Here is a 25,008-nt window from a genome sequence, read left to right as displayed (position 1 = left end):
GAGCTGTTGTGTGGTTACATTGCATCTTATTACAATAAATACGAGACAAACGAATAAGTCTATGAGCCTACGTTCCTGGGAACATTACAATATATACATAGTTAAATGTTGTTACCCACATACGAAAAACGAGCAGGCACCTGCTGCATATGCCACAACAGAAGAAAAAGAAGAAAAAGAGATGGACACTTTTACGGAGCGGAGAAGGCCCCCGACGCCTCGCCGGGGTCCGGGACCGAGGCCCCTTCCCCCGAGAGGGCCCCACCGGGAGCCGTAGCTGAGGTGATCCGCGAGAAGGGCCCGACGCACGTCCAGGGTCACCACCGCGCCCACCGCACCGACACCCCGCCTCGTTCGCCTTCGCCGCGGCCGGCGTCACGCGCAGCAGGTAAGCAGCTTACCTGCCCGCCACCCCCGTGGCCGGGGGCTCGTAACAGGGGTCACTCCGCGCGCAGTGCGCTCACGAAAGGGGTGGGGCTCACCCTGGTTGATATAGACAGCAGCTAGGACGGTGGCCATGGAAGTTGGAACCCGCTAAGGAGTGTGTAACAACCCACCTGCCGAATCAACTAGCCCTGAAAATGGATGGCGCTGGAGCGTCGGGCCCATATACCCGGCCGTCGCCGGCAGCGAGACGCGCTTGGAGGTGCGCTCAGCGCGGCTCCCATATGATTGCGCACTGGTGTGCGTCTGGGTCGTGACAGCGTGGCACGCGAATGTCTGTGCTGCGTTGGATCAGTCTCCTTTCTTTAACAGGCAAAAGCTTTATAACCTCACTAATGCCTTGCATCGTCTATATTAGATATATAACAACGGGCGGGTGCGGGCGGATGCAGTTCTGATCAAATGTTAGATCGGGTGGATTGCGGATGGTTGACGACTTTCTGATGCGGTTGCGGATGAAATAATTGCCTATCCGCGCATCTCTAATATATATATATATATATATATATATATATATATCATACTTGCCAACCCTCCCGAATTTTCCGGGAGACACCCGAAATTCAGCACCTCTCCCGAAAAACCTCCCGGGACAAATATTCTCCCGAAAATCTCCCGATTTTCAGCCAGAGCTGGAAGCCACGCCCCCTCCAGCTCCTGGCGGACCTGAGTGAGGACAGCCTTTTTTCACGAAGGGAGCACAACAGGGTGACAAGAACTAAATCATCCAGACTAGAGATAAATTGTATTACTATGTTTATCTTACGTAAAAATAAATATATTTATTAAATTAAAAAAAACAAAAACTAAATACATTTTTACTATATTTTGCTAAAACATCAAAATTAATTGTATTTTTATTTGTATTTTTTTCCTGACTCCTTATTACATCCAGCCATAAAATTATACATTAAAATAAACATATTTGAAATAATTGATTTTAAATTGTCATAATAATTCATTTAAAATGACCATATTTAATTAAAATAAATTGCTTGTTTATCAACAACTTTAGCATTTTATTCATTACATTCTGAAACTCTCAGAAGCCAAGTTATGTTATATTCCTTAATATTTATTTATGCAAGTTTGAAGTATCAACTACCTAAACACAGTTTTGGTTGCATATTTTCAGGATATATATATATATATATATATATATGTATGAAATACTTGACTTGGTGAATTCTAGCTGTCAATTTACTCCTCCCCTCTTAACCACGCCCCCAACCACGCCCCTCCCCCAACCGCGCCCCCACCCCCTACCTCCCGAAATCGGAGATCTCAAGGTTGGTAAGTATGATATATATATATATATATATATATATATATATATATATATATATATATATATATATATATATATATATATATATATATATATATATGTGTGTGTGTGTGTAATATATGTATATATATATATATATATATATATATATATATATATATATATATATATATATATATATACACACACATGAAGTTGAAGTGCCATCCCATTCCTAACCCATAGGGTTCAATATGATGTGGGTCCACCTTTTGCAGCTATTACAGCTTCAACTCTCCTGGGAAGGCTGTCCACAAGGTTGCAGAGTGTGTTCATAGGAATTTTCCACCATTCTTCCAAAAGCGCATTGGTGAGGTCACACACTGATGTTGGCGGAGAAGGCCTGGCTCTCAGTCTCCGTTCTAATATCATCCCAAAGGTGTTCTATCGGGTTCAGGTCAGGACTCTGTGCAGGCCAGTCAAGTTCATCCACACCAGACTCTGTCATCCATGTCTTTATGGACCTTGCTTTATGCGTTGGTGCACAGTCATGTTGGAAGAGGAAGGGGCTCGCTCCAAACTGTTCCCACAAGGTTGGGAGCATGGAATTGTCCAAAATGTTCATTCATAGTTCCTTTCACTGGAACTAAGGGGCCAAGCCCACCTCCTGAAAAACAACCACACACCATAATTCCTCCTCCAGCAAATTTCACACTCGGCACAATGCAGTCCGAAATGTAGCGTTCTCCTGGCAACCTCCAAACCCAGACTGGTCCATCAGATTGCCGGATGGAAAAGAGTGATTCATCAGTCCAGAGAAGGCGTCTCCACTGCTCTAGAGTCCAGTGGCGACGTGCTTTACACCACTGCATCCCACGCTTTGCATTGGACTTGGTGATGTATGGCTTAGATGCAGCTGCTCGGCCATGGAAACCCATCCCATGAAGCTCTCTGCGTACTGTACGTGGGCTAACTGGAAGGTCACATGAAGTTTGGATCTCTCTGTAGCAACTGACTGTGCAGAAAGTCTTTGCACTATGCGCTTTAGTCAGTTTACGTGGCCTACCACTTGGGGGCTGAGTTGCTGTTGTTCCCAAACTCGTCACTTTTCTTATAAAAAAAAAAAGCCGACAGTTGACTTTGGAATATTTAGGAGCGAGGAAATTTCACGACTGGATTTGTTGCACAGGTGGCATCCTATGACAGTTCCACGCTGGAAATCACTGAAAGCGGCCCATTCTTTCACAAGTGTTTGTAGAAACAGTCTCCATGACTAAGTGTTTGATTTTATACACCGGACCAAGTGATTAGGACACCTGACTCACATCATTTGGATGGGTGGCCAAATACTTTTGGCAACATAGTGTACAAACCCCGTTTCCATATGAGTTGGGAAATTGTGTTAGATGTAAATATAAACGGAATACAATGATTTGCGAATCATTTTCAACCCATATTCAGTTGAATATGCTACAAAGACAACATATTTGATGTTCAAACTCATAAACTTTATTTTTTTTTGCAAATAATCATTAACTTTAGAATTTGATGGCAGCAACACGTGACAAAAAAGTTGGGAAAGGTGGCAATAAATACTGATAAAGTTGAGGAATGCTCATCAAACACTTATTTGGGACAACAGGGAAATTGGGAACAGGTGGGTGCCATGATTGGGTATAAAAGTAGATTCCATGAAATGCTCAGTCATTCACAAACAAGGATGGGGCGAGGGTCACCACTTTGTCAACAAATGCGTGAGCAAATTGTTGAACAGTTTAAGAAAAACCTTTCTCAACCAGCTAATGCAAGGAATTTAGGGATTTCACCATCTACGGTCCGTAATATCATCAAAGGGTTCAGAGAATCTGGAGAAATCACTGCACGTAAGCAGCTAAGCCCGTGACCTTCGATCCCTCAGGCTGTACTGCATCAACAAGTGACGTCAGTGTGTAAAGGATATCACCACATGGGCTCAGGAACACTTCAGAAACCCACTGTCAGTAACTACAGTTGGTCGCTACATCTGTAAGTGCAAGTTAAAACTCTCCTATGCAAGGCGAAAACCGTTTATCAACAACACCCAGAAACGCCGTCGGCTTCGCTGGGCCTGAGCTCATCTAACATCTAGGTATATATTGACGCTTACATAGGTCTGGTGATAATGTTCCCCTTTAAGGTTATAACTTGTCTTTGTGTGTGCTAACGATCCCGCCTCCACCCACAGAGATAATGACAATTGATTACTGACAAGAGGGTGCACTCCTTTTATGTCATTCTGCGCCTGTTTAGAAGACGGGCAAAAACAAACACGGGCAGTAGAATCCTTTCTCCGATCCAATCCCATTTATTTATACAGCACTGTTAATAACAAAACTGTCTACAGAGTGCTGCACATAAAAAAGAAACAATAAAAAGTAATCAAATGACATGCATTTAAAAAAATAATAACTATACGCGGTTATATATTTGCTGGAGTTTGTTTGGTAAATAGCAACTGGATTTTGTTGAAACTTTCAGGTCATGTCAGAAATGGGACAATGAACAAGTGATTACGTTTTGGGGATGATCCTGATCACCAGTTGCCTTTATGACTTTCTTAAAGGAGTCTTTACTATCGGGAGGCGGGGCCTTGGCGGAGGTCTGTGCTCACAGAGAGATGTTCCAGTTTACTGCTGTTGTTGTTCTCACCGGCACACTTGTGATTGCTAAGTTGGTACTCACGAGAGAATCTTTCCCCGCACACACTGCAACTCAACACTTCCTCTCGAGTGTGTGTTCTGTCGGAGGAAGATATTTACATATATCCGAATTTAAGTTGTACCGTATTTTCCGCACCATTAGCCGCACCTAAAAACCACAAATTTACTCAAAAGCTGACAGTGCGGCGTTTAACCCGGTGCGCTTTATATATGGATAAATATTAAGATTCATTTTCATAAAGTTTCGTTCTCGCAACTTCGGTAAACAGCCGCCATCTTTTTTCCCGGTAGAGCAGGAAGCGCTTCTTCTTCTACGCAAGCAACCGCCAAGGTAAGCACCCGCCCCCATAGAACAGGAAGCGCTTCTTCTTGTACTGTAAGCAACCACCCGCCCCCGGAAGAAGAAGAAGCGCGCGGTGCATGCTGGGATATGTGACGTTTCATTTCCATTTGTGTGTTTATGTAAAGACCCCAAAATGGCTCCTATTAAGTGTGTTGTCTGTCTAATTATAAATAATGCAGACGAGGCGTGTTAACTGAGTTCTCAACGTTTACTCACAGCGTGCTCATAACCACATTCTAACTGCCAGCATACAACAACGCTTCTCAGGGCTACCGCGCATGCTCGTAACTATCGTTGCATGCTGGGTAGTGTAGTTGTTATATTTGCTAGCTCATAACATCACTTTAAGAGACACGCTTACGCGCTTAATTCAATACTCGCCGTCATTCCGGGTGGATTGACAAAAGACCTCCAGCCGCTAGATATTGGTGTCAACAGGGCATTCGAAGCTAGACTGCTAACTGCGTGGGAACAATGGATGACAGAAGGCGAACACACATTCACTAAGACGGAGGCAGCGCCAGACGACGCCAACATCTGCCAGTGGATCGTAAATGCCTGGGCAGATATTTCGGTCACAACTGTGGTCCGAGCTTTCCGGAAGGCAGGATTCACAGAACTGCTGGATAACAGTGACACTGACTCCGATGACTTCGACGAGACGGAACCGTCCATTTTGGATCTCACATTTGCCCAACTTTTCACTTCGGACACCGAAGACGAAGGATTTACGAATGAAGAATAACTTCAGAAAGTGAGCGCTATGTTTATTTTGTGTGTTGTGACATTAACGTTCGAGCAACATTATGTTGCTATTGCTCTGCACTATTTTGAATTTTACTATGTTTGTGATTGCACATTTGCGTACATTTTGGGAGTGAACAGAGTTGTTAGAACGCTGGTTTTTAATATATTATTAAAGTTTGACTGACCTATCTGACTGTTTTTTTGACATTCCCTTTAGCGCAGCGTAGGCGCGGCTTATAGTCCGGGGCGGCTTATTGGTGGACAAAGTTATGAAATATGCCATTCATTGAAGGTGCGGCTAATAATCCGGTGCGCCTTATAGTGCGGAAAATACGGTACTTCTTTTATTTCATAGTCATATTTGAAAACAGCTCGTGTTTTCCATTTCTTCTCTTGCTGCTTTGTCTGCAAGTAAACTGTGTGTGTTAACCTTGAATTCTTTGGAATGTAAGAAGAAGCGATAATAAGCATTTGTTTTGGCTAGAGACAGAGGACTGCCAGGGACTTAAGAAGAGAGAGGGTTTTGGGGTTGGGAGGACAGACCATTTTGGCGGGGCGATAGAATGTTCTATGCCGGACTGGTCTGAAAGTATATCTGCAAAGCTTTGAAAATATACAACAAAATAGCTATTCTGTCTCTGGTGGTTTTTTTTAACTCAGCTTTAAGTGTCGTAAAAAGCTTGGGAGCGACTTGTGACTTGAATTCCCTGGGAGGAACAACTGGTCCAAAACGCAACAGTTCTCATGTGCTTTATCAAATGTTGACGTCGCTCAAAGCTTGTGCCGCACACTGAACACCAGTGTGACTTGTCTCCGTTGTGTCTTCTTCTCATGTGGACTTTCAAACGTTCGCTCCTTGTGAAACACGAACCGCAGATTGAGCGAGAAAAAGGTTTCTCTCCGGTGTGTATTCTCATGTGTCTGGTCACGTCGTAAATCCGCGTGAAACCTGTACCGCAGATTGAACAAGAAAAGGGTTTTTCTCCGGTGTGTTTTCTCAAACTATCCCTCCTTGTGAATAATAAACCACAAACTGAACAGGACATTGGTTGATTCCCAGTGTGTATTCTTGAGTGTTTTATCAAATCCGCTTCCTTATCAAACTTTTACTACACACTGAGCACAAAAATAGTTTCTCTCCTGCGTGATATTTCATGTGTTTTTCCAGATTTGTGTCTAAGCCAAAAGTTTTGTCACAGTGAGAACATTTGAAGTCAGTGTGACATGTCTTATCATCTTTAGAGTGTTCATCATCAGTGTGAGGAGAGTGTGACGTTGTGTCCTCACTATCTGATAGTGGAGCTAAGAGCTTGTCTGCTTGTGATCCTCCACAGTGGTCTCCATCAGCTTCTGTTGTCATGTGTTGTGTTGAGCTGCTGCTCTTCTCCTCACTTTCACCTTTGACCTCATCATCTTCACTCTTCACAGGGACACCAGTCACTGGGAACTCCACCAGTCCTTCAAGATGATCTCCCTCCTGGCTGATGCTGTGTTCCTCCTCTTCATCTTTAAGGTAGGGGGGCTGTGGCTCCTCCCGCTGCTGAGAAAAGAGATGTTCTTCACTGACGTCTGTAGAACACAAGAAGACAAACACGTGCTTTAAAGGGTAACATTATCAGCAGACCTATGTAAGCGTCAATATATACCTTGATGTTGCAGAAAAAAGACCATATATTTTTTTAACCGATTTCCGAACTCTAAATGGGTGAATTTTGGCGAATTAAACGCCTTTCTAATATTTGCTCTCGGACGTCACATCGGGAAGCAATCCGCCATTTTCTCAAACACCGAGTCAAATCAGCTCTGTTATTTTCCGTTTTTTCGACTGTTTTCCGTACCTTGGAGACATCATGCCTCGTCGGTGTGTTGTCGGAGGGTGTAACAACACCAACAGGGACGGATTCAAGTTGCACCAGTGGCCCAAAGATGCCAAAGTGGCAAGAAATTGGACGTTTGTTCCGCACACTTTACCGACGAAAGCTATGCTACGACAGAGATGGCAAGAATGTGTGGATATCCTGCGACACTCAAAGCAGATGCATTTCCAACCATAAAGTCAAAGAAATCTGCCGCCAGACCCCCATTGAATCTGCCGGAGTGTGTGAGCAATTCAGGGACAAAGGACCTCGCTAGCACGGCAAGCAATGGCGGCAGTTTGTTCCCGCAGACGAGCGAGCTAAACCCCCTGGATGTCTTGGCTCACACCGTCCCTTATGCCACCGAAGATGATCAAGAGAAGAATATCGACCCTAGCTTCCCTGGCCTGCTGACATCAACTCCAAAACTGGACGGATCAGCTTTCAGGAAAAGATAGCGGATGAGGGTATGTCTACAGAATATATTAATTGATGAAAACTGGGCTGTCTGCACTCTCAAAGTGCATGTTGTTGCCAAATGTATTTCATATGCTGTAAACCTAGTTCATAGTTGTTAGTTTCCTTTAATGCCAAACAAACACATACCAATCGTTGGTTAGAAGGCGATCGCCGAATTCGTCCTCGCTTTCTCCCGTGTCGCTGGCTGTCGTGTCGTTTTCCTCGGTTTTGCTTGCATACGGTTCAAACCGATATGGCTCAGTAGCTTCAGTTTCTTCTTCAATTTCGTTTTCGCTACCTGCCTCCACACTACAACCATCCGTTTCAATACATGCGTAATCTGTTGAATCGTTTAAGTCTGAATCCGAGCTAATGTCGCTATATCTTGCTGTTCTTTCCGCCATGTTTGTTTGTGTTGGCTTCACTATGTGACGTCACAGGAAAATGGACGGGTGTATATAACGATGGTTAAAATCAGGCACTTTGAAGCTTTTTTTAGGGATATTGCGTGATGGGTAAAATTTTGAAAAAAACTTCGAAAAATATAATAAGCCACTGGGAACTGATTTTTAATGGTTTTAACCCTTCTGAAATTGTGATAATGTTCCCCTTTAAAAAAAACAAAAAAACAGCGTTGCTCAGTCACACCACACATGATCTCCCAATGTCAGTGAAGATCTCGTCAGCAATTTTTAAAAATGTATTTCTAGTCATAATTCTTTGAAGAAAAAGTATTTTAGTTTTAGTGAAACTGTAGTCCTCTTAATTGATTAAATTTTAGTCAGCAAGTAAATTCAGTCGACTAAACCAGCGGTCCCCAACGCATTTGCTACCGGGCCGCACATAAACATAAAAGACCTACTGAAATGCGATGTTCTTATTTAAACGGGGATAGCAGGTCCATTCTATGTGTCATACTTGATCATTTCGCCATATTGCCATATTTTTGCTGAAAGGATTTAGTAGAGAACATCCACGATAAAGTTCGCAACTTTTGGTCGCTGATAAAAAAGCCTTGCCTGTACCGGAAGTAGCAGACGAGTAGCGTGACGTCACAGGTTGTGGAGCTCCTCACATCTGCACATTGTTTACAATCATGGCCACCAGCAGCGAGAGCCATTCGGACCCAGAAAGCCACGATTTCCCCATTAATTTGAGTGAGGATGAAAGATTTGTGGATGAGGAAAGTGAGAGTGAAGGACTAGAGGGCAGTGGGAGCGATTCAGATAGGGAAGATGCTGTGAGAGGCGGGTGGGACCTGATATTCTAAAACAGTAAATAAACACAAGACATATATATACTCTATTAGCCACAACACAACCAGGCTTATATTTAATATGCCACAAATTAATCCCGCATAACAAACACCTCCCCCCTCCCGTCCATATAACCCGCCAATACAACTCAAACACCTGCACAACACACTCAACCCCACAGCCCAAAGTATCGTTCACCCCCCCAAAGTTCATACAGCACATATATTTCCCCAAAGTTACGTACGTGACATGCACATAGCGGCACGCACGTACGGGCAAGCGATCAAATGTTTGGAAGCGTACTCACGGTACCGTGTCTGCGTATCCAACTCAAAGTCCTCCTGGTAAGAGTCTCTGTCATCCCAGTTCTCCACAGGCCAATGGTAAAGCTTGACTGTCATCTTCCGGGAATGTAAACAATGAAACACCGGCCGTGTTTGTGTTGCTGCAGTCGGCCGCAATACACCGCTTCCCACCTACAGCTTTCTTCTTTGCTGTCTCCATTGTTCATTGAACAAATTGCAAAAGATTCACCAACACAGATGTCCAGAATATATTCGCGATGAAAACAGACGACTTAATAGCTGGCCACCATGCTGTCCCAAAATGTCCTCCACAATCCGTGACGTCACGCGCTGACGTCATCATACCGAGACGTTTTCAGCAGGATATTTCGCGCAACATTTAAAATTGCACTTTAGTAAGCTAACCCGGCCGTATTGGCATGTGTTGCAATGTTGAGATTTCATCATTGATATATAAACTATCAGACTGCGTGGTCGGTAGTAGTGGCTTTCAGTAGGTCTTTAATTCATTTATAATTTACCAATAAGCTTGTTAATAGATGTATATTACAACTCCTTTGTTATAGTACAGGGGACATTAATGAACATATAAAATGTTAATGTGCCAAAGACTGATTTCCATGCAGGCTCATTTTATATAGAAGGGGTCCTTAACATTTTTGACCTCTGGACCCAACTGTTCCACTACAGATGAGCCCGGGGACCACTCCAATATTAACACTGAATTAGTAATCTTCCTCTTGATATTGATCATATTCAATAATTATATCCAACCTACTTACGGTTTACTACCTTGTCAATTTTTTGATGTGGTGACGTCCAAAAAGAGTCATGATACGGGAAGGGAGGGGGCGCACCGTGCGGGGGGGGGGGGGGGGGGGGGGCGTAATGTTGTAACAAATAATATTTCTATTAAATAGGCTTTACTTTGCATTTTAATTAACGTGGGATTATTTTTTGTATTTAGAAATAATAGTAACAATTTTTTTTTTTTTTTCTCTCCAACATTTGTGGCACTGGCGTGGCGCCCCCTGATGGACGGCGCCCTTAGCATTTGCCTTTACGGCCTATGCCACGGGCCGGCCCTGGCGCTGCTTATCGACGTGTTGATAACTTCCGCGTGTATGCTAACAAGCTAAGCTAACACCGGAAAGGGTCAAATTGTGCGTTCCGACTCCTACCATTTGCGCAGGCGCAGACCGAACAACTTCGACGGTTTTACGACTTTGCTCAAAACATTACAAAATAACAACGGACTTGTATTCAAATTATTTGCCGTTAAAAATGTTCAAACTGGAAATAGTAGTAAAAAAAATGTCAAACATACATTTATAATTCACTCAACAGTCAAGGCACTTTCAAGGACAAGGAAATAAAACAAAAGCAAAATACAGATAGAGAATTAAATAATGTAACCTATTTTTTATGGACTTGCCTCTTTGTGATGTTAAGCTCCTGTTATAAGCTTTTATACAGTACATGCCTGGAGCTCTTGTTTTGAAGGCGCTAAGAGCGGAAGTGGTGACTCGTTGTGGTGGAGCGGAGTTTTGAAAACAACAGAAATAAAGTGGTCCTCGTGTAAAACTGGAGCCTCCGTGTTTGTTATTTTGTAGTTTTATACAGTATAGGGGACATATATAAACCATCGGTTACAATAATAAAAAAAAAAAAAAAAAAAAAAAAAAAAAAGGGCTAGCTAAATCGCTTTAAATGTTTTTAACAAAGGCTTTTGTACTCTAATCATTCTTAAAGATTTGACTGACAATTGTAAACCATTAAGACAATTAGAAAATGTAGGCTTTATTTTTATAAATCGACAACTAGTAAATTAAATACTTGTACATTATTTTATTTTTTTTAGCTGCTGTCAAAGTAGAGATCGGAAGTGGCTTTTTGGCGCATGCGTATTCAAAATCGGGAAGCGACCGTCATTATTATTCTGTGTTCTTAATCAGTGCTTACGTCCATCCATCCATTTCCTACCGCTTGTCCCTTTCGGCGTCGCGGGCAGTGCTTACATATATTTCGTTTATTAGAGTGAACATTGTTCATAATTCTTTGCATCCGTAAACATTAGTCCGCGCGCACTTCGACACTTCTCGTGCTGGCTTAGCTTGCTGGCTAGCTTAGCATGTTAGCTGCTAACAAAAACCCAAATGGCTAAGTAGAGATCAAATGTGAGTGTAAAGTGTTGTGATTGTGTGAAAATGTGCGAAAGAACGATAGCAGAGTATGAAGAGGAACTTTCTAGAACAAAAGAGGAGAAACGTCAACTACTGGACGCTGTTTACAAGAAACATCAAGTTGTGTTACACAGAACAGGTTTGTTTACTTCTTACTCTCACAATTTTACTAACTTTATATTTGACTAATAACAACAACAACATCATCAAGTTGTGTTACACAGAACAGGTTTGTTTACTTCTTACTCTCACATCTTTACTAACTTTATATTTGACTAATAACAACAACAACAACATCATCAAGTTGTGTTACACAGAACATGTTTGTTTACTTCTTACTCTCACATGTTTACTAACTTTATATTTGACTAATAACAACAACATCAACAACAACATCATCAAGTTGTGTTACACAGAACAGGTTTGTTTACTTCTTACTCTCACATGTTTACTGACTTTATATTTGACTAATAACAACAACATCATCAAGTTGTGTTACACAGAACAAGTTTGTTTACTTCTTGCTCTCACATCTTTACTAACTTCATATTTGACTAATAACAACAACAACATCATCAAGTTGTGTTACACAGAACAGGTTTGTTTACTTCTTACTTTCACGTGTTTACTAACTTTATATTTGACTAATAACAACAACAACATCATCAAGTTGTGTTACACATAACAGGTTTGTTTACTTCTTACTCTCACATCTTTACTAACTTTATATTTGACTAATAACAACAACAACATCATCAAGTTGTGTTACACAAAACAGGTTTGTTTACTTCTTACTCTCACATATTTACTAACTTTATATTTGACTAATAACAACAACAACAACATCAACAACAACACCATCAAGTTGTGTTACACAGAACAGGTTTGTTTACTTATTACTCTCACAATTTTACTAACTTTATATTTGACTAATAACAACAACAAAATCATCAAGTTGTGTTACACAGAACAAGTTTGTTTACTTCTTACTCTCACATCTTTACTAACTTTATATTTGACTAATAACAACAACAACAGCAACAAGTTGTGTTACACAGAACAAGTTTGTTTACTTCTTGCTCTCACATCTTTACTAACTTCATATTTGACTAATAACAACAACAAAATCATCAAGTTGTGTTACACAAAACAGGTTTGTTTACTTCTTACTCTCACATGTTTACTAACTTTATATTTGACTAATAACAACAACAACATCATCAAGTTGTGTTACACATAACAGGTTTGTTTACTTCTTACTCTCACATCTTTACTAACTTTATATTTGACTAATAACAACAACAACATCATCAAGTTGTGTTACACAAAACAGGTTTGTTTACTTCTTACTCTCACATGTTTACTAACTTTATATTTGACTAATAACAACAACAACAACATCAACAACAACACCATCAAGTTGTGTTACACAGAACAGGTTTGTTTACTTATTACTCTCACAATTTTACTAACTTTATATTTGACTAATAACAACAACAACATCATCAAGTTGTGTTACACAGAACAGGTTTGTTTACATCTTACTCTCACATCTTTACTAACTTTATATTTGACTAATAACAACAACAACATCATCAAGTTGTGTTACACAAAACAGGTTTGTTTACTTCTTACTCTCACATGTTTACTAACTTTATATTTGACTAATAACAACAACAACATCAACAACAACATCATCAAGTTGTGTTACACAGAACAGGTTTGTTTACTTCTTATTCTCACATCTTTACTAACTTTATATTTGACTAATAACAACAACAACATCATGAAGTTGTGTTACACAGAACAAGTTTGTTTACTTCTTACTCTCACATTTTTACTAACTTTATGTTTGACTAATAACAACAACAACAACATCATCAAGTTGTGTTACACAGAACAGGTTTGTTGACTTCTTACTCTCACATCTTTACTAACTTTATATTTGATTATTAACACTATTCTTGAGTAGATTTTGTATAGGAAGGTGAATCGTCTTGTGAGGATGATGTACTGCTTTGTTTTTATATTCTTCATGAAAAGGAGACACAACATATTTATGAAAGGTTTGATGTTCCTCCCACCAAATATATTTTACATTGTAATCAATGAATTTCCAAACCCTATTTTTACTCAATGGACAGCTTTTGAAGATACAGTCGCGATCAAAAGTGTACATACACTTGTAAAGAACATCATGTCATGGCTGTCTTGAGTTTCCAATCATTTCTACAACTCTTATTTTTTTGTGATAGAGTGATTGGAGCACATACTTGTTGGTCACAAAAAACATTCTTGAAGTTTTCTGACATGGACTTGTTTCTTCAGCATTGTCCACATGGTCTCAATTTTTGTTTCATCTGACATCACATGGACAAAGATAAGACCTTCCGGAGGAAAGTTCTGTGATCAGATGAAACAAAAAATGGAGCTGTTTGGCCACAATACCCAGCAATATGTTTGGAGGAGAAAAGGTGAGGCCTTCAATCCCAGGAACACCATACATACCGTCAAGCATAGTGGTGGTAGTATTATGCTCTGGGCCTGTTTTGCTGCCAATGGAACTGCTGCTTTACAGAGAGTAAATGGGACAATGAAAAAGGAGGATTAAATCAAATCAAATCAAATCAACTTTATTTATAGAGCACATTTAAAATTTACCACAGGGGTAGCCAAAGTGCTGTACAATGAACAGGTTAAAAGATAAAACGAGTACCGAGCAAACACAACACAATACAAACAGAACACGATAAAAAATAAATAATTAAAATAGAATTAATAAAAACATAAAAACATAAAAACAGGATCACAGCAGGTGTATTATGGGGCGCCATTGCAGGATGGATATCACTCAGTGTTAAAAGCCATGGAATAAAAGTATGTTTTTAAGAGAGATTTAAAAACAGGAAGAGAGGAGGCTTGTCTAACACTCAGGGGTAGGTCGTTCCAGAGCTTGGGAGCAGCAACGGCAAAAGCTCTGTCACCTCTAAGCTTCAGCCTTGTGTCAGGGACCGTCAACAGCAGCTGATCGGCTGATCTTAAGGATCGGGTGGGGCAGTAAGGCTGAAGGAGGTCGGAGAGATAGGTTGGCGCGAGGTTGTTTAGACATTTAAAAACAAATAAAAGGAGTTTAAAATGTATTCGGTAACGCACAGGGAGCCAGTGAAGGGACGCTAAAATAGGGGTGATGTGCTCACGTCTGCGGGTCTGTGTTAGCAGACGAGCAGCAGAGTTCTGCACGAGCTGCAGGCGGGCGAGGGAGGCCTGGCTAATGCCAACATACAGGGCATTGCAGTAGTCAAGACGAGTCGAGATAAAAGCGTGGATTAATTTCTCAAGATCATGTCTTGATAGAAGCGGTTTCACTTTCGCTATTTGGCGTAATTGATAAAAGCTTTTTTGAACGACGCTGCTGATTTGTTTTTCGAATTTAAAATCTGAGTCAAACTTTACCCCCAGGTTTGTGACAGAGTCGCTGAGATACGGGGTCAGAGTGCCGAGGTCAACGTTGGGGGAGGGAGAGCGACTTGGACCGAACAACATAACTTCTGTTTTATCTTCATTTAGGCTCAGGAAGTTAGCTGAAAGCCAGACTTTGATGTCGTGCAGGCAGTCAATAAGACGTTGAACCGTGTTATTTTGTGCCATGGGAAAATAAATCTGGCAATCATCGGCATAAAAATGAAATGCAATACTGTACTTCCTAAAAATAGAACCAAGGGGGAGAAGGTAAAGTGCAAATAAAATTGGGGCAAGGATTGAGCCCTGGGGGACCCCATGTGGTAAAGGAGCTGTGGACGACATAAAACTGTCTACTTTTACACAAAAACTCCTGTCGGTTAGGTACGACCGGAACCAGTTGAGGGCGGCGCCCTTAATGCCCACACAGTTCTCAAGACGAGTGATTAAGGTGGCGTGGTCGACGGTGTCGAACGCAGCAGACAGATCTAAAAGCACCAGGACAACATATTTACCAGAATCAGTGGACAGGAGGACATCGTTAAAAACTTTTAGAAGCGCTGACTCTGTGCTGTGGAGGGCTTTAAAACCGGACTGGAACAGCTCAGTGATACCATTATCCTCTAAGAAGGGCAACAACTGACTGTAGACAACCTTCTCTAATATTTTGGAAATGTATGGAAGATTAGAGATAGGTCTGAAGTTAGAGAGGAGAGAGGGGTCGAGGCTGGGTTTTTTAAGTAGAGGTCGTACCACTGCATGTTTAAACTCTACTGGAACTATTCCAGAAGAGAGGCTACTATTGATAATGTTAAGGACACTTGGTCCAATAGTAGCAAGTACCTCCTTAAACAGGCGAGGTGGGAGGGCATCTGCAGGAGAACCAGAGGGCTTCATATGACTAACTGTGTCACTTAAAAAAGAAAAGGACACCGGCTCAAACTGATGGAAAACAGAAGAGAAATGCAGGGGAACAGAAGGGTCATATGAAGGCTGAGATAGACTGGCTCTAGTTGACACAATTTTGTCAGTGAAAAAATGGAGACAATTTTCACAGAATTCAAAAGAAGCATCAAAACCAGCAGATTTGGGAGCATCAATGACAGTGTTAATAGTTTTAAACAGAACTCTGGGGTTGTTACAGTTAGAAGATATAATCTGAGATAGATATATATTCATTTCTGCTTTTACAGTCATCTGAAAGGAAAACAGGCTTTCTTTAAAAATGGCAAAGGACACATGCAGCCTGTCTTTTTTCCATTTTCTCTCTGCTCTTCTACATACGCGCCTGGCAGCCCGAGTGACGTCATTCAACCAGGGCTGAGGCGTGGTTTTAGCGCGGCGGCATTTGAAAGGGGCGATCGTGTCCAGTGTTTGTAAACTTAGCTCCAAATTCTTCAGGACAAGCTAAAATCATCAGCCCAGGGCGCAGTTGGGTGTTCCAACAGGACAATGACTCCAAACACACTTCAAAAGTGGTAAAGGAATGGCTAAATCAGGCTAAAATTAAAGTTTTAGAATGGCCTTCCCAAAGTCCTGACTTAAATGTGTGGGCAATGCTGAAGAAACAAGTCCATGTCAGAACACCAACACATTTATCTGAACTGCACCAATTGTGTCAAGAGGAGTGGTCAAAAATTCCAGCAGAAGCTTGTGGATGGCTACCAAAAGTGCCTTATTGCAGGTAAACTTGCCAAGGGACATGTAAGCAAATATTAACATTGCTGTATGTATACTTTTGACCCAGCACATTTTCAGTAGACCCATAATAAATTCATAAAAGAAGCAAACTTCATGAATGTTTTTTGTGACCAACAAGTATGTGCTCCAATCACTCTGTCCCAAAAAAATAAGAGTTTTAGAAATAATTGTAAACTCAAGACAGCCATGACATGATGTTCTTTACAAGTGTATGTAAACTTTTGACCCCCACTGTATATTTGTGGCTGTGACAAAAAGGGGCTATTTTTCCATGTTTTCATTCAATGTTTAGCTACACACTTAACACAAATAATCTCATTTTGTCAACACTGTCAGCCCAAAACTACCTCTTTTCACTCTTAGTATTATTTACCCAACAGACGTCCAGCAGCGCCCCCACATTAAAGAGGAAGAGGAGGATCCCCAGTCCCCTCACCTTAAAGAGGAAGAGGAGGAATGTTGGATCATTCAGGAGGGAGAGTGTCTTCTAGGGCAGGAGGAGGAGGATGTCAGCAAGTTTCCACTGACTGTTGTCTCTGTGAAGACTGAAGAGCATGAAGACAAAGCACCTGAGTCCTCACAGCTTCATCACAGTCCAAGTAAGCACATATCATTTTATTCTCAGGGCATTCAATCCATCACAACTGGACTGTTCACTTTGTCTTAGAACATCCACATATCATACAATGTCCGTAACACATTTTCATCCGGGGACCACAGGTATTGTAAAAGGTAGATATATTTGCTTTTTTTGCTCCACATTCACGTAGCATAAAGTACTCCTGAGCAACGCTCGTCTACTCGCCAATGCAGAGTGAGACTAACAGCGCTAGAGAATAGTAAATAAACAACAAATATTGTGAAAGATTCAAGCAATTGGGGATAAAATTACCAATCCATTGGAAAATGCATGATTATTTTGTATAATGTCTGTACTGGTAAACATTTGCGTTATAATGGTAGTCAATGGGGACTTTTGTGTCCTGTTTAGTTTGTAATCTGACACAGCAAAAAGATTAAAATGCATCAAAAGTATTACTCAAAAAATGCTCAAAAAAGATGTAAAATGTCCCCCGAAAAATATGTCAAAGTGATGGAATATTTGATGTGAAGTAATTGATGCCTTGAATATGTCATTAATTCATTTTGATTTTGATTAGAGATGTCCGATAATGGCTTTTTTGCCGATATTCCGATATTGTCCAACTCTTAATTACCGATTCCGATATCAAGCGATACCGATATATACAGTGGTGGAATTAACACATTAGTATGCCTAATTTTGTTGTGATGCCCCGCTGGATGCATTAAACAATGTAACAAGGTTTTCCAAAATAAATCAACTCAAGTTATGGAAAAAAGTGCCAACATGGCACTGCCATATTTATTATTGAAGTCACAAAGTGCATTGTTTTTTTTAACATGCCTCAAATCAGCAGCTTGGAATTTGGGACATGCTCTCCCTGAGAGAGCATGAGGACGTTGAGGTGGGCGAGGTTGGGGGTAGCGGGGGTGTATATTGTTGCGTCCCGGAAGAGTTAGTGCTGCAAGGGGTTCTGGGTATTTGTTCTGTTGTGTTTATGTTGTGTTACGGTGCGGATGTTCTCCCGAAATGTGTTTGTCATTCTTGTTGGGTGTGGGTTCACAGTGTGGCGCATATTTGTAACAGTGTTAAAGTTGTTTATACGGCCACCCTCAGTGTGACCTGTATGGCTGTTGACCAAGTATGCTTTGCATTCTCTGGTGTGTGTGAAAAGCCGTAGATATTATGTGATTGGGCCGAATATGTTTGGGCCGAATATGTTTTTGTTTATATCCCAACGATGCCATCCCAAACCCAAAAGAAAGAAACAGCAAGAAAACAAAATAATAATAATATTTACAGATAAATCAATTAAATAAATAAAATAAAAAAATAAATAATAATAATAATAATAATCAGAACTAAAATAAGAAAATATAAACAGATAGTAAATAATAATAATAACAAATATATATACCGTATTTTTCGGACTATAAGTCGCAGTTTTTTTCATAGTTTGGCCGGTGGTGCGACTTATACTCAGGAGCGACTTATGTGTGAAATGATTAACACATTAGCGTAAAATATCAAATAATATTATTGATCTCATTCACGTAAGAGACTAGACGTATAAGATTTCATGGGATTTAGCGATTAGGAGTGACAGATTGTTTGGTAAACGTATAGCATGTTCTATATGTTATAGTTATTTGAATGACTCTTACCATAATATGTTACGTTAACATACCAGTTGGTTATTTATGCCTCATATAACGTACACTTATTCAGCCTGTTGTTCACTATTCTTGATTTATTTTAAATTGCCTTTCAAATGTCTATTCTTGCTGTTGGCTTTTATCAAATATATTTCCCCAAACAATGCGACTTAGACTCCGTTGCGACTTATATGTTTTTTTCCTTCTTTATTATGCATTTTCGGCCGGTGCGACTTATACTCCGGAGCGACTTATACTCCGAAAAATACGGTAGTTTCTTTATGGCAAACACAAAATATGTGATATTGTGCCCAAAAAATATTTCAAAGTCTACTATTTGATGTGAAGTATGAGGACAATAATAGTTTTTGATTTATTATTATGTTTGGAGCAATGACAGTTAAAAAAAAAAAAGTTTCTATGGGAACTTTGTGTTATTAGGGTCAACATTGCAACTTTATCTCTTTTACATTTCACCTGTTTGCTCTTTTATTCCACTTTTTTATGTTTTTATTTTATTGACTAGTATTTTTTATGTTGTGGGCTGCTAAAAAAATGGCTGCAGGCCGCACTTTGTACACTTTGTATCATTTTCCTTGGTGTATTTTCACATAGTCCAGCAGGATCCATCAGCAGAGGAGGCAGATGACGAGGCCACACCCAAGGCCAAGAGGAAGAGGACCACCGCCTTCAGCGAGGAAGAGAAGGAGGAAATCATCGACTTCCTCCTGCAACATGAGGTCCTCTACAGCAAACGCCTCGCCGGGTTCAAAGACGTCAGCAAGAAGGAGAAGCTGTGGGCGGCGCAGGCCGAGAAGATGGGGATGACGGTGGCGGACCTGAAGACCTGGTACACCAGTATGCGCACAATGCTCGGTCGGCTGAAGAAGAGGGCCAGGAAGAGCGCCATGGCTGACCTGAACGCCACAGAGCAATGGGTCTGGGACAAGTTTGGCTTCCTGCGGCCCCACATCGAGACAGTGGAACCGAGGAACGCGGCCTTGTTTGCTACGTCAACTCAAGAAATGGCCACTGAGGCCCCGGTGGCCAGCGCGAGCTCACCAACAGGATCACAGGGGTCCTCGCAGCCAGGGTCACAGCAGGAGAGGATGACCTCAGGAGAACTGAGTAAGTATCATTTTCCACATTTTACATAGAGATCGACCGATTATCGGCGCGGTATTTGGCATATTGACGTATAGCAGTTTGCAGGCCTGGAATTTTAACTGTTTAAGGTCAAGGCAAGTGTTGCCTTAACCCAGGGGTCTGCAATCTTTACCAGTCAAAGAGCCATTTTGACCAGTTTCACAAATTATAGAAAACAATGGGAGCCGCAAAAACTTTTGAAATTTTAAATGAAATAATACTGCATACAAAGTTTTTTTGTTGCTTTGTGCTATGTATAAACCAGGGGTCTCAGACACGCTGCCCACACCTTTAAATGGAATTTTTAAGCTGGTGCGGCACGCGAGATTTATATGAATAGCGCTTGTCAGCGTCATGCATGCCGTGATGGTACAGCATATAGCGCCCGCTACAACCAGCGTGCCTGATCAGCCACATGTTGTATGGAGCTTCCGCTTGCTCGCATAGGTGACAGCAAGGCATACTTACTCAACAACCACACAGGTTACACTGACGGTGGCGGTATAAAAAAAAACTTAAACACTCTTACTAATAATGCGCCACACTGTGAACCCACACCAAACAAGAATGACAAACAAATTTCGGGAGAACATCTGCACCGTAACACAACATAAACACAACAGGACAAATACCCAGAATCCCATGCAGCCCTAACTCTTCCGGGATACATTATCAAATCAAATCAAATCAACTTTATTTATAAAGCACATTTAAAATTTACCACAGGGGTAGCCAAAGTGCTGTACAATGAACAGGTTAAAAAATAAAACGAGTACCGAGCAAACACAACACAACACAAACAGAACACGATAAAAAATAAATAATTAAAATAGAATAAATAAAAACATAAAAACAGGTTCACAGCAGGTGTATTATGGGGCGCCATTGCAGGATGGAATTATATTAATTCCATCATTAATATAATTAATTATATTAATAATTATACACCCCCGCTACCAAACCCCGCTCACCTCAACCGTCGCACAGAGAGAGAGAGAGTGGGGGGGGGGGGGGTTGATGTGTGGGGGAGCAGGCTTGGGGTAGGGGCGGGGTTTGGTGGTAGCAGGGGTGTATAATGTATCCCGGAAGAGTTAGGGCTGCATGGGATTCTGGGTGTTTGTTCTGTTGTGTTTATGAAATGTGTTTGTCATTCTTGTTTGGTTTTGGTTCAAAGTGTGGCACATTATTAGTAAGAGTGTTAAAGTTCTTTTATATGGTCACCGTCAGTGTAACCTGTGTGGCTGTTGACCAAGTATGCCTTGCTGTCACGTACGTGTGCAAGCAGGCGATGTATATTGTATAACAATTGTTTGGCTGGCACGCTGGTAATCCAGATTGTAGAGGGCGCTGAATGTTGTACCATCATAGCACGCCCTTATTATATCTGTAAGGGTGAAAATCGGTGAATATTGATCCCGGGAGTTTTCTGCGAGAGGCACTGAAATCCGGAAGTCTCACGGGAAAATTGGGGGATTCAGCAAGTAAGCTGCTGAGCCGCATCAGAGTGATCAAAGAGCCGCATGCGGCTCCGGAGCCGCGGGTTGCCGACCCCTGCCTTAACCCTTGTGTAATGTTCATATTGTTGTTACTCAGCCAGCGTTTGTGGGTCTGATGGACCCGTTGCATTTTGTGGCTTTTAATGCCTCACAATCAAACACTTTTATGTTAAAGGGGAACATTATCACCAGACCTATGTAAGCGTCAATATATACCTTGATGTTGCAGAAAAAAGGCCATATATTTTTTTAACCGATTTCCGAACTCTAAATGGGTGAATTTTGGCGAATTAAACGCCTTTCTAATATTCGCTCTCGGAGCTCTGTTATTTTCCATTTTTTCGACTGTTTTCCGTACCTGGGAGACATCATGCCTCGTCGGTGTGTTGTCGGAGGGTGTAACAACACGAACAGGGACGGATTCAAGTTGCACCAGTGGCCCAAAGATGCGAAAGTGGCAAGAAATTGGATGTTTGTTCCGCACACTTTACCGACGAAAGCTATGCTACGACAGAGATGGCAAGAATGTGTGGATATCCTGCGACACTCAAAGCAGATGCATTTCCAACCATAAAGTCAAAGAAATCTGCCGCCAGACCCCCATTGAATCTGCCGGAGTGTGTGAGCAATTCAGGGACAAAGGACCTCGGTAGCACGGCAAGCAATGGCGGCAGTTTGTTCCCGCAGACGAGCGAGCTAAACCCCCTGGATGTCTTGGCTCACATCGTCCCTTATGCCACCGAAGATGATCAAGAGAAGAATATCGACCCTAGCTTCCCTGTCCAAAACTGGACAGATCAGCTTTCAGGAAAAGAGAGTGTATCTGTCAGAATAATAATCTGTCAGAATGAAACAATCTGTCAGAATAATTGTATCTAAGTTATCACAAAACTTTGTGTTACATTGAGTTCAGCTCGCCCTGCGAGAGGGCAAAAGCTGTCTTTGATCCTACCAAGCAAAAGGCTTGTAAAACGCCACTGTGTAGGATGGGGAGCGACATGAGGGCGTCGGTTTCTTTGATGTATTGTAATCCACAGGAAGATGTTGTCTTGACCCGAGATCTACAAAGCGGAGAGGAGGCAGGGCCTGACCCCCCTCCAGGCACCTTTTCTTTGATTTGTTTTACAACCTTTTCTTTGAACTGTTTTGTAACCAAAGGCAATGGCTGTTTTTGACCCCCCTCCCTTAGAAACAGCTGTTGCCATGTAATCAGGGAAAGTCCAAATAAAAGAGGAGGCGTACAATCTTTCGTCAGAGCGTGGGACGACACAGTACAAGGGTACAGTCTCTACGCGTTTCTCCTCAATTGAGCTAAATTGAATTCTGTCTCTGTTTAATTCCTTGCTTCTTGTCTTGTTTAATAGATATCATCAGTGTTTGAACCTGACACTCTCCTCCTTGCAGTGCTAATCACCTGCGGTACATTTTTTTAATATGCTTACCTGTCAAAACTTTGAATTTTTGCCAGAAATCCCGTTTTTGTCCTTCTTTCCGGCTTTCGTCCGCAACATTCGGTGTGTGGGCTCCTTAAAGGAGCGCGCAGAGCTTCATGTTCCGGGATTCAATCAAATAACAGCACGACAGAGACGGACGGGCATGAAGTCGACAGAAAATATATCTCTGCCAAAAATGCAAACTTTGTGTAAATATCTTGACAAATATTTAAATAAGGAAGAGCAGGCAGCAGCTCGGACATTCTCGTACTTTCTGTAACATCCAGGAAGAAATAATGTTAGCCTGCTTGAAAAATGAATCTACGTGAAGGAGAAAAATTGTAGTTTTTATTGAAATGTTGCCCCTGGGCCGCACTTTGGGCACCCCTGGTCTCCTGTCACAAATACTGTGTCAATATTACCGGAAACGCTAAATGTATCTCTGGTGTCTGCTTCCAGAGGACCTCCTGGTGGACTTTATGACACGCGGCGCGTCGGGAACTGCCAGCTCCTTCTTCGGCAGATACGTGGAAGAGAGCCTCTCCAAGCTGCCAGGGGACCTCAGAAGGGCAGCAGAGGTGAACATTATGCAGGAGCTTCACAGGGCCCAGACTGCGGCCGAGCAGAGGAGCACGGTACCCACGCGACCTGCCTTTGTGTACCGGCAGTCCAACCCGCAGGAGTACCAGGGGCTAGCGCAAGTGAGTAGGGACGGGAATTGATGGGATTTTTATGATTCCAACAGTTTTTTCTATAAGTCCCGAAAATGTGAAATTAAACCATGGAGACATGGCGGAGATACACTATATTGCCAAAAGTATTTGTCCATCCATCCATCCATCTTCTTCCGCTTATCCGAGGTCGGGTCGCGGGGACAGCAGCTTAAGCAGGGAAGCCCATACTTCACATTCCCCAGCCACTTCGTCCAGCTCTTCCCGGGGGATCCCGAGGCGTTCCCAGGCCAGCCGGGAGACATAGTCTACCCAACATGTCCTGGGTCTTCCCCGTGGACTCCTACCGTTCGGACGTGCCCGAAACACCTTCCTAGGGAGGCGTTCGGGTGGCATCCTGACCAGATGCCCGAACCACCTCATCTGGCTCCTCTCACCCTATCTCTAAGGGAGAGACCCACCACCCGGCAGAGGAAACTCATTTCGGCCGCTTGTACCCGTGATCTTGTCCTTTCGGTCATGACCCAAAGCTCATGACCATAGGTGAGGATGGGAACGTAGATCGACCAGTAAATTGAGAGTTTTGCCTTCCGGCTCAGCTCCTTCTTCACCACAACGGATCGATACAGCGTCCGCATTACTGAAGACGCCGCACCGATCCGCGTGTCGACCTCACAATCCACTCTTTCCTCACTCGTGAACAAGACTCAGAGGTACTTGAACTCCTCCACTTGGGGCAGGGTCTCCTCCCCAACCCGGAGATGGCACTCCACCCTTTTCCGGGCGAGAACCATGGACTCGGACTTGGAGGTGCTGATTCTCATCCCAGTCGCTTCACACTCAGCTGCGAACCGATCCAGTGAGAGCTGAAGATCCTGGCCAGATGAAGCCATCAGGACCACATCATCTGCAAAAAGCAGAGACCTAATCAATGAGTCCATACAAAGCTAAGTGCCGGAGATTCAAGAATTACACGGCTGACTTACCCGTGTAAAAATGTGTCCGAGGAGGGGGACCTTAAACGCTGGTTTAAGGTCCCGCTGTGGCTGAAACTGGGCTTAGGCTAAATAATTATTCGTTTAAGGGGTTAGACGACTTAGTGTAGACATGGCCTTAGTCATGGAGACTGTTTCTACAAACACTTGTGAAAGAATGGGCCGCTCTCAGTGATTTCCAGCGTGGAACTGTCATAGGATGCCAACCGTGCAACAAATCAAGTCGTGAAATTTCCTCGCTCCTAAATATTCCAAAGTCAACTTTATTATAAGAAAATGGAAGAGTTTGGGAACAACAGCAACTCAGCCA

General features: G+C 42.1%; 2 protein-coding genes across 2 annotated transcripts in view; one reads left to right on the top strand and one right to left on the bottom strand.

The window, feature by feature from the left end:
* Nucleotides 1-25,008, bottom strand: part of LOC133575713 (uncharacterized) — a 177,242-nt gene that overhangs the window by 73,582 nt on the left and 78,652 nt on the right. The window lies entirely within an intron of this gene.
* Nucleotides 11,310-25,008, top strand: part of LOC133575674 (uncharacterized) — a 37,245-nt gene continuing 23,546 nt past the window's right edge. The window contains exons 1-4 of the mRNA XM_061928386.2: nucleotides 11,310-11,698; nucleotides 17,100-17,318; nucleotides 19,573-20,085; nucleotides 23,492-23,733. Of these exons, the coding sequence (XP_061784370.1) occupies nucleotides 11,584-11,698; nucleotides 17,100-17,318; nucleotides 19,573-20,085; nucleotides 23,492-23,733 (1,089 nt within the window). The 5' untranslated portion in view covers nucleotides 11,310-11,583. The remainder of the gene's footprint in view (nucleotides 11,699-17,099; nucleotides 17,319-19,572; nucleotides 20,086-23,491; nucleotides 23,734-25,008) is intronic.

The sequence above is a fragment of the Nerophis lumbriciformis genome, linkage group LG33, assembly GCF_033978685.3.
Source record: "Nerophis lumbriciformis linkage group LG33, RoL_Nlum_v2.1, whole genome shotgun sequence".
Lineage (NCBI taxonomy): Eukaryota > Metazoa > Chordata > Actinopteri > Syngnathiformes > Syngnathidae > Nerophis > Nerophis lumbriciformis.
This window is presented reverse-complemented; position numbering and strand designations above follow the sequence as displayed.